At 44.3% G+C, this 15,436-nt stretch overlaps 2 protein-coding genes across 5 annotated transcripts in view; both read left to right on the top strand.

Annotated features, from left to right (window-relative positions):
- The window catches only part of BBS7 (Bardet-Biedl syndrome 7), a 29,504-nt gene extending 26,672 nt beyond the window's left edge, over nt 1-2,832 (top strand). For all 4 annotated transcript variants that reach the window (XM_082237827.1, XM_082237825.1, XM_082237826.1 and 1 more), the window contains one exon: nt 1,320-2,832. In XM_082237827.1, coding sequence (XP_082093953.1) covers nt 1,320-1,456 — 137 coding nt within the window. In that variant the 3' untranslated portion in view covers nt 1,457-2,832. The remainder of the gene's footprint in view (nt 1-1,319) is intronic.
- Nucleotides 2,833-6,537: 3,705 nt separating this feature from the next.
- On the top strand, nt 6,538-15,096 carry CCNA2 (cyclin A2). The gene is made up of 8 exons (XM_082238454.1): nt 6,538-6,858; nt 7,600-7,858; nt 8,556-8,668; nt 9,592-9,815; nt 11,557-11,761; nt 12,279-12,392; nt 13,512-13,645; nt 13,936-15,096. The coding sequence occupies exons 1-8, from the start codon at nt 6,694-6,696 to the stop codon at nt 13,985-13,987; spliced, it is 1,266 nt and encodes a 421-aa protein (XP_082094580.1). The 5' UTR covers nt 6,538-6,693; the 3' UTR covers nt 13,988-15,096.
- The last annotated feature ends 340 nt before the right edge of the window (nt 15,097-15,436 follow it).

Genomic DNA, 15,436 nt, shown 5'->3' with positions numbered 1-15,436 from the left:
CCAGTCTCGCGCGCCCTTCTCAAGATGCCCAATTACAAAAGCAACTCGAGATTCCTCATCAGGGAACTCATCAAACTGGACATTCAGGGCATATTGCATTTCAGTCCTAAAGGCATGGTAATCCTTGGGGTCCCCCCCAAACTTCTGCACCAATCCTGGTACCTTTCTGGGGAACTGAGTGGTTCTCCCCTTCTTGTCTGCATCTTGAGCCCTCCTCTCCTCGAGCCTCGCCGTCTGCAGCGCCAGTTGGACCTCCAATGCTCGGCATCTTTCTTCCAAGCTTGGATCAGCTCCTCCCCCTGCTACTCCGGCTCCGGCTGGGTCGCTCATGATGCTTTCTCCTGCACAGGCAGCGTACAGAGACTGTCGGACTGCTATCAGGGGATGATTAGCTGCTTGTGCTTAAAATGGTGCCCCTTCAGAGTTTGTGCGGCCCCACAAACCTCTGTGTGTAACAGAGCTCCTCAGACATGTCTGCTCTAGTCACTATTAGAGTCCGACAGTGGCTGTTTGCGGAAACGCCTCCAACAAAGAAGTTCCTTAACGGAAACACGTCTCCTGGACTCACGACGTGACAGCTTCCGACGAAGCATGGGTCTCCCTGCAGTTGCTTCTGACACCTCCCCACTATTTTCGCTGGACGTGTCTCTCACCCCTTTCTCTCCCCTGCTTCCTGCCTGCGTTGCTGCGTCTCTCTCAGTATTACTGAGATCCTCCTCCAGAGACCCCGCGCTCCCCCTGCTGGTCCCTGCTTTGGCTGTTGAGTCTCTCCCCGTCTCTGGGAGCCCTATCACCTCCTTTCCCTCTGATGTCAGTTCCCTGACACTGTGTCAATGAATTACGTGTGTAATTTTAATTCAGTAGTATTATTGTGCCTCTGTAGTGCCAAAGGAGAAACACATATTTATGTGTGTTTCCTTTAAATACGTGTTTCTCCTTTGGCACTACAGGGGCACAATTATAGATTATTGAGATAGATTTTAATAAAAATAAATGCAGCAAGGACTGCAGATGCACAGAGATGTACCAATAAATCTATGGGAATATTGGCTACAGAACACCTTGTCTTAAAGTAAACAAAAAAGTTGATTTCATTTGTTCTATATTACTCTTGATTTCACTCAGATTTCTGACACCCAGCTCCATGTCACTAGATATTTTACCACATTCTGCATGTGTTGCAAAGCTTTCTAAAATAAATACTTGTTATTAACACAGACTCTAAATATCCAAAGTCTTCTGTCATAAATATTACTTTTCTCAATTTAAAAGGAAACACCAATTTGTCAAAATAATAAGTATTTGCATTTTTCTTCCAGGTATGATTACAGATTTGTTCATAGATAAATTTAAATTCAAAGGCACTAATGTGAAAACCAAAGTTCCCATTCTCCTGGAAATTTTGGGAAGTTATGATCAAAAAGCATTGATTGCCTTTTTTGATAGCGCTGCTTAAATGGGAAGAATTGGACCAGCAATCTGAAGATAAAGTAGTGGACATAGACCATGCATATTGGATCTTCATTTACATCCATTTTTAAATATATGTTACTATACTTTATTTTATTGATTTATATCAGTGTCTTGTACCTGTTACTTAAAAAAAATGACTGATGTCAAGAACATACGGTATATGAAATCATAGCCCCCCCTTTTTTTCTTGAACAATGGTTGTTATAGTTTGCTAATTTGCAGTGAGATCAGGTATATACAGTCCAAATTAGTTTTATGTAAAACATTCCCAGATTCTTAGCTTTTAAATAAGATACAATTGGATTCTAATTTATTTTAGCTATTAAATGAGCATACTTTGAAGCTTGAAAATTTTGAATATAGCCGTGTGAAATTGTGTACAGTATTTTATGTAAATAGTTGAGCGATCCCATGATTCTGCTGTCCTGGCAGGTCATATATACCACTGCAACATTGGTGTACCTGGTAGCTTATACTTGTCCATTACAGGAGGAAGCAGGAAAATACGCAAAGTAGAGGTATACCTTCAGCATCCATGGAAGTGTGGTTACAGGGTCTGTGTCTGATCCCACATGCACATCCAGCTCTTGTAGTATTCCACACTACAAGAAGTTCAGGGTATTTTTTTGGGTTACAATATGCGCCCATTATGAGTATGTGTCTTTATGCCCCAAGAAATTAACATCCAAGAGGAATTAAAAAAAACATTGCTTACTTGAAATGAAAATGATAGGGTATATAGAAGCTGCTTAAGGCAGTAAAAATACAATATAAGCAGGCAGCATACATACACCTTGATCTAAAGAGTAAAATCATCCCTAACTACTCCAAAAGCCTAAAGGGAGTGTGACAATTTTACAACAAACCCACACTAAAAGTGAGAAGGAAAGGAGAAAGGCATACCTGTCCTCAAGCAAAATATAGTGTCAGTCTGGTCCTTGAGAGCGTAGAGTGAAAAGAGCATCTATGTTAGAGCTTGTGAGAGTTAACTAGCCATTGAAAATCTGGAAAGTACTCTTTTTAAACCATGTATTCACATGGAGAGGGGAAGTGGTCTTTTGGATGAGTGATTTGTCATAATACCTTTATTCCTTTGTTGCATTGTTTATTTCCTGCACATTTTTGTCTCTCCCCCCCCCCCATTTTGTTTACTGTTGTTAGTTGACATGATCATAGTAAGAAATGACTAACTGGCTATCTTTGATTCCTGAATTCTCCCCTCCTCACCCCATCCTACATACAATACACAAATTGCTGGGCACTGTGTATGTGTACAGTACTGTACATGTTGTACGTTATATGCAATTATGTATATAAGAAGGAAATTGCTAAATTATTTTAAATAAAACTATATTAATGGCTCTAGTCTAATTCATAATTACTTTGATAAATAGAATGTCTAAATGTCGTGTGTGCACAAGTCTCTGAAATACATCAGATGTGATACAATGAGCATTTAAAATGTTTTAAAGTCACATTATGTTTGCATTGTGGGTGGAGGTGTATTGCTTACTATTCGTATTACAGCAATAGGTGCTTGTTACAACTGAACGCAACCTTATGCCAGCTGCACTTGTAGGATATGAATTCCATAGGATAAGAGTCTTTATTTCCCAGATGGAAAGATGCTGCAGCCATACTTTTACTGCACATACTAAAAACTGAATCTCTGCAAAGGGCTTTAGACAGATGTGGAGTGGTCTAATTTTTTTAAGGTTGTAGTAGTATTACAAAGGAAGATAAATCAAGTAATAGCTTCAAAAATGCTTACTCAGTAGCTTGGTTGCTGAACAAAATTTGAAAATGGTGATTTTGAACTTGAGGAAATTAAATGCATGGATTGGATTAAGGAGGAGCCTCTGAGAAACATTCCATATCTAGGGGTGGTAGTTAGGGAGGGTGGAATGGGAAATGGTAACTTTGAGGTACCTTAGGGCTGGGCAGGCAACACACACGTTTTGTAAAACACCTGATTTTCATTCCAGCAAAATAACCAGGGGAAAAATTGTTTCTGAGGAAAGTTGCATATGTATCTGCAGAGAAAGGGAAAAGTAAAGCATTCACACTGCATACAGTATGTTAACAGCCTTCTGTACTTTTGTTGCAGGAACACCCCCCCCCCCCAATATCATTCAGTTTGTACAAACTTGACAGACACACACACACACACTCACACTCAAACACACTAAATACGCTACGCTTCTGTTATAAATTCATAGAAAATCAACCATACATCAGATCTGCACCGTTGCACTTTTATTTTACTCCATGAAGGAAGGACTACAAAATGGGGAAGGTGTGATACAGGGCAGTCATAATCCCTTGAGCATACCAGCACATACACAGGAGCCCTTCCCAGTTGCTATTCCAACCCTGATGGCCCTAGACAGAAGACCATCAAGGTCACAAGAACTTGCATATGGGAGTGTATTCCACACGACTGGAACAAAAGACAATAATCAGCTCTTCCCTCTGGGGGCAGGAAACTGCAAACTCCCATTTGTCGCCTGGAAAGTACTCATGGGGAGGGGGGAAAGGAGGAACCAGCCAGGTGACAAGATACTCAGGTTACCTCCACATCTCCTCCCTCAACCCCTCCTTTTTGTGATGTAGTTCTGATGTAGTCTTAGGGGTGTAGTTTGGGGGATTAGTAACTAATAAAAGTTGGGGTCTTCTTTTGTTCGGGGCTTTCATTTTGGTTCATCTTGTTGTTGGTGGGAGTCCTGTTGCGACAGTTTCCAATAAAAGCCAAGCCTACAGGCTGCTGTTTTGCTCCAAATTGTCCTGGTTGGTGTCTTTGTTTTTTTGCCCAAGGGAGCCCTTGGATTCCTCCGTTAACAGTTTGGCGACCATGCTCAGGGACTCTTGGTTCTCCTGTGAAGGTGAGGGGGGAGATAGAGGGGATCGGGCACCACTGGGCAACCTTAGCCCAGGGATCTTTTTTCCTCTCCCTGCCTCCTCTTTGTGGGCGGTAATCAATCGTCACCAGAAAGCTCAACCAGGGGAGCAAAGGCAAGGTCAAGCCAGCCAAAGAAAAGGATCCCGGGATCCACGAGAGATATTCGAGGACCTGAGTATGGTTTGAAATTAGTAAATTGGGAGGAGGGTGGAAGGATAACATCTCCACGACAGCTGAACTTTTCTTTTTTTCTCTCCTCGACACCTTCTCTCGGAGCATGGCCAGAAGGGTCGTGGAAGTCCTTTTCTCTCTCTCCCGATTCCCTTACTCGGAGCGTGGCCAAAGGGATCGTGGAAAATCTCTTTTTCTCTCTCCTCGATGCCTTCTCTTGGAGCGTGGCCAGAAGGGTCGTGGAAAATCTCTCTCTCTCCTGTCCCTAAAAAAATAAACCCTAAAAACAAATGAAGCTGCACCTCTGGCATGATGACCCTTGCTGGGGATGACTCGTGTACGTGAGAACGCAAGGTCATTTGCTTCCTTTCAAACCTTTGTCTTCTCGGACCCCAATCCTGCATTGCACTGTGCAAGCGTCCAGTAGGGAATTCTGAACATAGTTCTAAGATCAGGCAGGAGGCTGTCATGGATAGTAGAGCAGGAGGTTTGGGAAGAAGACAGGGCCCCGCACTAGGATTAGTTTTGTGAGCAGCGCTGAGTGGATGGTTTTTCCGGGTTAAGAGACCCGTGGTTTCCAGGCTAGTTGCCTGTGGTTTTAGTTGTAGGCAGAGATTGCCTTTGGATTTCTACTAGCCTTCTCCGGTCTGATCCATTGGAGTTTTGCCCAGAAAGGGCCGAGAGGGGCACTTGAGTGTTTGACTGAATAAAACTGATAGGATATTCTTTTCTCTTCCCCTCCGTTTGTCCCTCTCTTGTATCTCTGTTTATGTATCTCCTTGTGTAGCTTGTTATTGAGCAACCCCCCCTCAGTATTAAAGGGAAATGGGAGCTCACTCTTCTAAACACCCTAGCTGGACTCCTCCTGGCAACAAAGCTTCCGTGAAGCCTTTTTGCCCCGGAGAGGATTCTGATACGCCCCTCCAGTTTGTCATCTCCAACTGGGGAAAAAAAATATTAAAGGGGCAAAATGTTCTTTCCAAGTCCAAACTGTGAGACCGTTGTAACTTTTTGTGGGTGGCTTAGGCCCACCACCTGAAACCCAGGGCACAGCGGCCACCTCAGGGATCCTTCAACAAAATCAGGGTGTGAACCATTAGGGAGAGCTGAGCACATCAAATTTGTGTTGTTAAACTATAACCTAAAGGCAGAACATGAAACCGTAAACTTAATGGTGCTCAGAAGGCAGTAGATATAATAATAACTCAGCATGAGAGCCCATGCATTAGAGATCTTAGTTTCTCTATAAATGAATAAGAGATGTACTCAAAGGTTTAGAAATATTTGAAGGGTTTGTGTTTACATTGGCTTCAGCATCCACAGACTATGTTCTTAGGTGCACATAGTTTTTAAATTACAAGCTTGCTTCAAAATTTTAATCTAGGGAAACCATGTTGGGTCTTATCAATCTTAAACATGACAAATATGAGAATGAGGTGTGCAAATGTTTGTTATTTGAGAGAGGCTCCAAAAGAGAGTCTTCCTCCAAGTGGTAGAAAGAAAAGATTTATTTTGCACGAATTTGGTTTTAGCTGCGACCGGTGGAACTTAACTCCGCGTAAGCTGCAGGCACGGTCTGTGCTCTCAGTCTAAAGGTACTGCGATGCGGAAAAGCAATCTGAACCACAAGTTCTTGATTAAGCATAAATAAATAGACAATAAATAAATATGGCCGTGTGTCTTGTGCCGAGGCGTTTCGTGCTGTTCCTGCCCTCCCAAGTTTCCAGGCAGGGATCTTACGCGAGGACATTTAAAATCAGGGACGTTGAGAGAGAGGTGACCCTTCGCAGAATCCTCTGCGTACGAATTAAACCTAAAGCTCGAAGGTGTCCTTATTCGCCCCCTGAGCGGCCGTCCCGTCGATCAGCAACAGCAACAGCATCTCCGCGGGCGGAGCTTCCAAGCCCCGCCTCCCAGCGCGTCTTGCGGCTGTTTGACCCTCGCCAGCTTCCGTGCCGCGACGTGACGTCGAGGGCAGCCGCTTCGCCATTGGCGGATTCAATCGTCGCGGGCTACTTGAACGGCGAAAGCGGAGCGGGCCCGAAAGAGAACGAGAGCGAAGCCGCCGAGCGAGCGTCCGTTCAGAGCAGCTCGGCTCGAGGCTCCCCGGTTCTGCAGTCGCCGCCGCCGCCACCGCCGCGCTTATCGCCATGCTGACGGGAGCCGCCGCCGCCGCCGCCTCCCTGGCTCGGGAGAACCAGGAGAACGTGCCTCCGGGAGTCAAGGGCGACCCTCGGCTGGCGGGCGCTGCGCTGGGGACGCGGGTCGCTCTGGGGCTGCTGCGGCCCAACCGGGAGCCCCTCGCCCAGCCGCAGGTAAAGGGCCGGAGGGGAAGGGGAGCCGTTTCCCGCGTCCCTGGGCCGGTCGGAGCTGCCCCAGACCCCGCATCCGCCATCTTAGAGCTCGGGGCAGAAAAGAGAAGGAGGCGGCGGAGATGCTCCTTGCATTCGGGGTAGGGGGGGGAGGAGAGGGGTGGGATGGCCCCCACCCCAACCTCTGGGCGCCCACCTTGCTGCTGCTGCTGCTCGTGCAAGCGAGAGCAGCTTCCCTTCGGGGCTCAGTGGCGGGAGAGCTGCAGGGGGCGCTCCCCGCGGGCGGGTCCCAGAAAGAGCGCCCGGAGGGAGGGCGCCAATTTGGGCGGCGCGCCTCTGGCCGCCCTGCCCTCGCCGATGGTTTCGGTGCATGATGCATACGAGCATCGCCTCCCGCTTCGTTCCGAGGCGGACGCGACATGCAGCCGCAGCGTGGCCTCTCATCATGGGGACACACCCGCAGGGCATCTTGGTTCACGCTACAAGTATATCCCACGCTTTCCCCAAGGAGGTCAGGGTACTCAACCTTCGCTTCTCTCCTGTGAGTATGGGAAATAGTGACGGCACTGTTTTCTGCCTTCCTGTTGAACCTGGGGATCTCAGTCTCTCATCCTTGAACTGCTACACTGCTCAGGGTTTTATTTCAAAAAGAAAAGAAAATTGAGTTCTATCAGTGGAAAAGTTTTCAAAGGCCATTGTCAGGTATTGGGTGCATGATTGCTAACAGTGAACTTGGTGTTACAGGCTTCCCTCAGCCAAATTCCATGGAGTACCAATGATGAAAACTGCCTCGATGTTCCCCTGGGCAAAATGGGGAATAAGCAGCCCGCTTTTACCATCCATATGGATGAGCCTGATGTCACCAGGCAGAAAAAACGTATGATGTCGAGAAGGATGTCTTCAAGTGAAGAGGCCCTAGGCTTGAAGACGGCAGTCGCTTCAATGGGAATCAGGAAACCTCTGACACCTATAGATAACCCAATGGATCTGAGCTTCGGTGAAGGTAAGAATAGCCCAAAGTTTAAAGGAATCCTGGCTTTTAGTCATATGGGGGTGCATTCCAGGTGTCCCAACACAGATTAGTCTTCCAGAGTAAAGGAGTAGTGGACATGGTTATATTTGCTACTAGGGGCATAGAATCATAGACTTGGAAGGGGCCATAAGGGTCATCTAGTCCAACCCCTACAATTCAGGAATCTTTTTGCCTAATGTGGGGCTCAAACCCACAACCCTGAGATGAAAAGTCTCATGCCGTGCTGACCCAGCTGTCCCCGCTGTTTTTTTAAAAAAAGGGAAACAGTTATTCTGAAATGTTCGCAAGTTAATTTATTAAATCATAAAACTTAGGCACACAAGCAAGGACTACTCTGGACTTGAAAGAACTAAACCTTCAGTTGCTTTATAGCAGGCGTGTCCAACTGGCCGCTCGCAATCTCCTGGTCGATCACAGGGGGTCCCTGGTCAATCACGTGATCCTGATCAATCGCCCCCCCCCCCCACAAAAGAAGCTCAACAACTGATCAATCCTCCCCAAAAGGATCAATCCAATGGGTAGATCACTGCCAGTTTTTTATGGTGGGAGCAGATTGCAGTCTCTTGGGAGTTGGATGTGCCTGCTTTATAGCATTCACTGTTGACCTTAAATTGTTGCTTCATAAGAATGAAAACTGTTTTACATTGCCCTATATTTTGCATTTTAGGATCTCCAAGTGTTATGGATATGTCAATAGTCCAAGAAACGGAGCAGAGAATTAATGTTAACCATGTACCAGACTACATTGAAGATATCTATAAATATCTTAGGGAAATGGAGGTGAGAATACAGCTTAGACATTTTATTTTTGGAGGGAGGAATTCTACCTAATTGAGTTTGGGTCCCTTCTAACTGCACAGAGATGATTATCTTGGGATGTTCATATGAAGGGTTTGGCTGTCGCAATTCTGCTGGGTTCCCTTGTAAAATGCATACTAGGTCAAAGAATCTCAAGTCCCCCTATGTAATACAATTCTGGCTTGTGTGCCCTGTCACCACTCCTTTAATCTATTCTAAGTGAATATTGCATCTATCTTTGCTATTTGCCACTTGTCTGGTGTGATAGCAATTGCAGACAATTGACTTAGATGCTGTATAAAAAGCTGGTGGGTGATGGGGGCCAGTTGACTGGAGAATGGATAGCTACTATTGTGAGTGTTAACATTTATCTCTTGGTTAGCTCTCTTGATTGTAGAAAGGAAAAATTGAGGCTTGCAGTCATAAAACCATGCTGGCATGAACTTGGCAAGGAACTGGATCAGTTGTGAGCACAAGTAGAAGTGCTAATTCAGATATGAGGCATATTTGTTTCAGTTTGATTTACAACACAATGTGTTGACTCTCCAGGCTACTTGGGCAGCATATTTCTTGGAAACTTGCATCTAATAGCAAATAGGCCTGACCACTTTTTTAATATCGAAAGGAGCTCTGAACCAATGCATCCAAACAGGATAACTGTCCTTTTTCAATTTGTTATCTGCTCACACAGATGGCTCCCCATCAATTGTGAGCAAGTGACTTTAAAATATAGGTTCCCTGTTTTTCAAAAACTTAAACTGGGGCAAAACAGTGGTGACCTGATGACTCCCCCAACCCAGTGTTGTAAAGCGTGCCTGCAGTCTCCCAGCAGAAAATCAAATTGCATAGCATCCCAAAGCCCATCAAAAAGTGGCAGGAAATAATTAACAATGACCTCTTTATAGGTGAAATGCAAGCCCAAAGCAGGTTACATGAAGAAGCAGCCAGACATCACAAACAATATGCGGGCTATTCTTGTGGACTGGCTAGTGGAGGTTGGTGAAGAGTACAAGCTCCAAAATGAAACTTTGCACTTGGCGGTAAACTACATTGACAGGTTTCTGTCCTCAATGTCAGTGCTAAGAGGGAAACTTCAACTTCTGGGAACTGCTGCCATGCTGTTGGCATCGTAAGTAAATTTAATATCCATTGTATTCTATATTTGTTTTACTTTGGAATATTATGTTTTGTCTCATAAAAACCAATATCTCCCAATTCTGGGAATCCATAGACAGGTAAAATCATTCAACACTTCCCAGGTACAGTGCTGACACCCATATCGGAAATATGTATCTGGGCAAAGTACTGCTGAAATGTGCTTATTGTTTTACAAATGTGTAAATTCTTTCACAGCCTGAGGCCATTAAAGCAGTGTACAAGAAAAGAATAAAATACAAATTGTAAAAGCTATTGCTAGAATTACTGTTCCATAAATCATTTTGTCACACCTCTGGGAAAGTCTATAGACATCTAAACATGATTCTGGGTGTGTGTCTAATTTCGGCTGGAGTGGCACAGTACAGTGGTGCCCCGCAAGACGAACGCCTCGCAAGACGGAAAACCCGCTAGACGAAAGGGTTTTCCGTTTTGGAGGCGCTTCGCAAAACGAATTTCCCTATGGGGTTGCTTCGCAAGACGAAAAAATCTTGCGCGTCCCCGCGGTTTTTTTTTCGCTCCCCTCCTTTTCCTAAGCCGCCTATCAGCTGTTCTGCTGAAAAACCCGCTTAACAGCTGATCACGGAAAGCCGCTAGACCGCTGTAGCGCTAATCAATGGGCTTGCTTCGCAAGACGAAAAAACCGCTAGACAAGAATCGCGGAACGGATTCTTTTCGTCTTGCGAGGCACCACTGTATTCTTGCTGCCCATCTGAGTGGTAGAGTTGCCAGGCATGGGTATATGGGGAGGGTTGTTCCCTTTGGTTACCTGGTCTCAAGTTGTTTTGGACTTTAAATGCTAAAAGCAATACCCTGAACTGTTTCTGGTAGAATATTGGCAGCCTGTGCAGCTCGCTTAGGAGAGGTGTTATATGGTATTGGTGGAATACAGTAAGCCTGCAGTATACATATATTTAACTTCTGTGCATTCAGCTTTACGTGCATGGCAAATAAAAGGGAGGGGGTTCTGATAAAAATGACTGCCAATCTCACCTGCCACTGAACCCAATGTGTTCTGACTATCCACAATTCTGGCTTTAGGTATAATCCCCAGATTGTAACCCCCGGATAAGTTCTGGGCTTATTGTACCTCAGTCAACAACCTAGCTGCTTGCTGCATTCTGTACCAGTTGCTGCTTCTGAGTTAAGCCCAGGGGAAACCCAACATAGTCAATTGCAGTATTTCAGACCTGAGGTTAGCATGCCAAGCAGCAAAGCTGTCTCAGTCTGGGAATGGCATTAGGTGTGTTACCAACTGAAGGTGGTAAAAGGTGCTCCTAGCCATTGAGGCCACCTGAGCATTGAGTGACAAAGTCTGGTCAATGAGCACTCCAAACTGCATGCCTCCTCTTTCAGAGGGAGTGCAGTCTGTGCTTAAAAACACGAATCCAGTGCATTGCTCTTTGAATACAAATCTTGAGCTATAAACATTTGGGTCTACAAATCTTTTTAAGATGCTACTGCAACTTGTTGGTGTTCTACACCATTGCCTGATGCATACACCATATAAACCAGGGACCATCTCTACTTATGAGAGTTCCCAAGCTGGTTGCAGCAAAGTGCTTGGAGGGCAGAGTATACAAAGTAGGATAAAAACAAACAGCATCTTTACTGGATACATTGCTTATCCTAATGCATACTTTGGGATGAAATGGTACAAGGGATGGAGACAAATGCAGCTGGAGGCTTACAGCAGTGCTTTCCTTCTACCCTAGAAAGTTTGAAGAAATCTACCCTCCTGAAGTAGCAGAATTTGTATATATCACAGATGACACTTACACAAAGAAACAAGTCCTCAGGATGGAGCACTTAGTTCTGAAAGTCCTTTCATTTGATCTGGCAGCGCCTACTATAAACCAGTTCCTTTCTCAATACTTCTTGCATCAGCCAGCTAGCTCCCAAGTGGAAAACCTGGCAACGGTAAGTGTTGGTTCTGCACATAAGGTTTTGGGTTTTCCTTCAGTTCCTGTGGGAACCAGGTGCCTTCTCTTAAGGAAGAGCTTTGTTTGAGGCATGTGTTAGAACCATAGATGGGACCACGAGGGTCATCTAGTCCAATCCCCTACAAGGCAGGAATCAACCCTATGATTAAGAGTCTTATGCTGTACCGATTGAACAATCCCAACTCTTAACCATCATTGGCAGGGGGGTAAAACTTTCTCCAGCTAATGTGGCTAGAGGGCATAGCATGAGTCCAACTGAATGGCGTATTTTCAAGGTGCTTATTAGAAGCGTTTGTGCTACTTGAAGGGCACAATTTCCATGTACTTGTGTGGTGTAGGACAGGAAGGGGCTGGCTTGGTTTAGCCAATGCCACTCACAGCTTGTTAGTCTGTTAATGTACAGAGACAGTTTGTTTGCCTGTTTTGAAAGTGCAGCTTCTGTACGACAAAAAAGCAGCGGGCCAGGTTTAAGCATGTTTTCTCTCTCTCTACAGTACTTGGGAGAACTGAGTTTAATTGATGCTGAGACATACCTGAAATATTTGCCATCAGTAATTGCTGCCGCAGCATTTCATACAGCAAACTATACTATTTCTGGAAAAACTTGGGTATGTATAATACTTGCCTTAACACACATATTGGAGCGTCAAAGGGTCTACCTGCACCTCAGCCTGCCTGTACACTGAGATCAGATGCCCTCTTCTGTATCCTCTGGCCATCAGGTCAGGCAAGTCGGAAGGCGGCCACCAGGGTTATGGGGCCCTGCCTGGAAAATTGTGAAGACTTGCCTGGTTACCTACATTCTTTCCCAGCACCAGGCAAAAACCTTGATTTTTCCCAGCCTTGTATCTTGAAACTTTAGAGGCTTTGTTTCTATTTTTGCTATGATGTATTCTCTTTCAAACTGCCTTGAAAGTTAACTGTTATGGGGCAGTGTATGACATTCAGTTGACATTACTGGAGAAGATGAGTAGGTGTTTCGCCTTGAGGCACATAGGAACACAGTATCAGTGGTATTTAGTATGTTGCTTGGTGGCCTGTAACGATTGCTGGGCACTTTCAATGATCCAATTCCACAGTTGTTACTTGGGAGGTTCAAATGAAAGTCTGCAAAATGTGCACACAAGGATTCATAGGCCATAATATCTAACTGCTCTGTACTTCTAAGTATGACACTTTCTGTACAACCTACCTCTGTGTCCCTTGCCCCCATTTTTTAAATTCCCCCTCCCCGAATGCTCAAGTATTTGACCCATGATTAGCATTGATGCTATTCCTTCATTAAATTTAAATGACGTTCCACCGTCTACAACCATACAGGCACCCCGGGGCAAATTCTGGTCTTAAGGGTACTGAAAAGGATAATCTCTTCTGGGACACTTGCGTGCATAGCATGCCTAGGTTCTTTAGGCAATAAACAACGGGACTACTATCATCTTCAGGCTCTCTTAACACAACAGACTTTGCTCTCTTCTGCCATTTAATCTAGTAATCAGATTTGCTTGTATGTGCCATGGAGATAAATCCACAAAAGTAGAGAAAGAACTGTCTTCCCTACTATGCTTTTAAAAAATCTTTCCCTACAGTTCATCCCATGTCAACCCCAACTCTTCCTTTGATAATGCCAAATTTCAGATTCAGGACAAAGCCTAAGAAAATAGGAGCAGTGTTCCAGCAATAATGCTGAAAGGCAGAGTTGAATAACCATCTGACAATTTCCTTGGCAGACTGACTCTCTTGCTGAAGTTACGGGATACACAATTGAAAGTCTTAAGCCTTGTATATTGGACCTCCACAAGACCTACCAGACAGCGGCACAGCATACGCAACAGTCTATACGAGAGAAATACAAGGCTGTAAAGTAAGACTCTTTCCTATGCTTTTTGTCTAAAGAGTTGGGGGTACACTAGAACAGGGGTGGCAAACATGATGCCCTCGGATCTTGTTCACTTAAACACGGAACAGCCCCACCCAGCACAGGCAATCGTTGGGGATTAAAGAAGCTGTAGTTTAATATCGGCAGGGAAGGCACCATGTTGACTGCTGCTGCATTAGAATATATTGTCATTTTCTATACAAATACAGTTGATGGAATATAAATACTGTGCTGGAGAGCAGAAGTTAAGTGTTTGTCTAACTTATCTTTTTCAGGTACCATGCAGTATCGCTCATTGACCCGCCAGAGACACTAATCTTATCATAACAATCAAACTTGACATCTCAAAGGTGTATATTACCTGTAATAGCAACTGTACAGTTTTAAACTTTTATTTAGACTTCAATCACTCTGGTATATTACCATAGAAAATTGTGAAGTTTTCTACTTTTATAATGTTTTAATGTAAACTTTTGTACATGCAATCTTGTTCTAAATACTTAGGTGACGCGCCTTTAAAAGTTCTGTTGAAACAGACTTAAACCATGCAGGTCAACCACTTAAGTACTGCTGACCCTTTTTTAAAAAATAAGAGCATGTAAGTAGGGATTCTGACTCTAAATATCAAATCAAGAAAATTCAATAGAGTCTGTCTGCATACTTGAAATACTAATACGAAGGAAGGTTCAGTCTATTCAGACTCCTATATACAATTAAGTTGCAACAGTATATTTGGGAAAGTCAACTAATGCTTAACATAATTTAAGAGTGACGCTACTTTTTACAGTTCTGAGTAGCCATTAAGAATGTTGACTGGTTATTAGATGTTTGTGCCTGCTGGTGGCAGTAGTGCCACTTAAGTTCATGCTGCTACAGTAGCTTATAAAACGCTGCATTAATGATTTTCACTCTAACCCACAGAAAGGGAGTCTTGAAAACAAGGGCAAGAAATAGCATTTTTGTGACAGGAAGGCTATATAGACAGCTATTGCTGTCTGAAAACTGTCTTGGCTTGTACTCTGAGGTCACAAATTGAAACTACTTAATGTGTTGCCTATTTGAGCATGCCAAACTATAACCTTCAGACGTAAAGGCCATGGATTTGGTGCTAGAGGTCGCAGTGCTGAACAGTGATCTCAACTCATGCATACTGCTCTGCAACCCAGCTGCAGCTAGCAAAGGTCCTAGGCTTGGGTAGTTGTTCAAATGTGATATGTATTGATACAGGGTGGAAGTAGTGGGTCTGCTGTACAAACTAAACCCTGGTTTGAAAGGTTTTCTATATTTGTAAGGGTGGCTAACTTTTATATTCATATTTAAGTAGGATTTTCTGTAAGATAGAATACTGCTTCACGTGTGCTCACAGCAAACCAATTGCATGTAAAGACCTATGTGTAAACCATCTTGAAGCTGGTCAATAAAATCCTGAAAGAGGACTTGTCTGCCTTTGTGTTAACCTATTTTCAATATAAGCGCTCCATAGGACCTTCTCAAGTTCAATACCATTTTATAGGGCTACAGTGGTGCCCCGCAAGACGAATGCCTCGCAAGATGAAAAACCCGCTAGATGAAAGGGTTTTCCGTTTTTCGATGTGCTTCTTAAGACGAAATTTCCCTATGGGCTTGCTTCGCAAGACGAAAACATCTTGCAAGTCTTGCAATTTTTTTCGCTCCCCCCTTTTTTCTAAGCCACTAAGCCTTTAATAGCCGCTAAACCGCTAATAGTGCTAAGCCACTAATAGGGTTGCTTCGCAAGACGAAAAAACCGCTAGACGA

Source organism: Podarcis vaucheri (genome assembly GCF_965113315.1).
Source record: "Podarcis vaucheri genome assembly, chromosome: 9".
NCBI classification, from domain to species: domain Eukaryota; kingdom Metazoa; phylum Chordata; class Lepidosauria; order Squamata; family Lacertidae; genus Podarcis; species Podarcis vaucheri.
The sequence above is the reverse complement of the archived record's forward strand: the minus strand, read 5'-3'. Positions and strand labels throughout refer to the sequence as shown.

Excerpts from the sequence above, each read along its gene's own strand:
- CCNA2 (XM_082238454.1), top strand. The coding sequence starts at position 6,694 with ATGCTGACGGGAGCCGCCGCCGCCGCCGCCTCCCTGGCTCGGGAGAAC. Across the intron at positions 11,762-12,278 it reads AAGTGGAAAACCTGGCAACG|TACTTGGGAGAACTGAGTTT; the intron begins GTAAGTGTTGGT and ends CTCTCTCTACAG. Across the intron at positions 13,646-13,935 it reads GAGAAATACAAGGCTGTAAA|GTACCATGCAGTATCGCTCA; the intron begins GTAAGACTCTTT and ends TATCTTTTTCAG.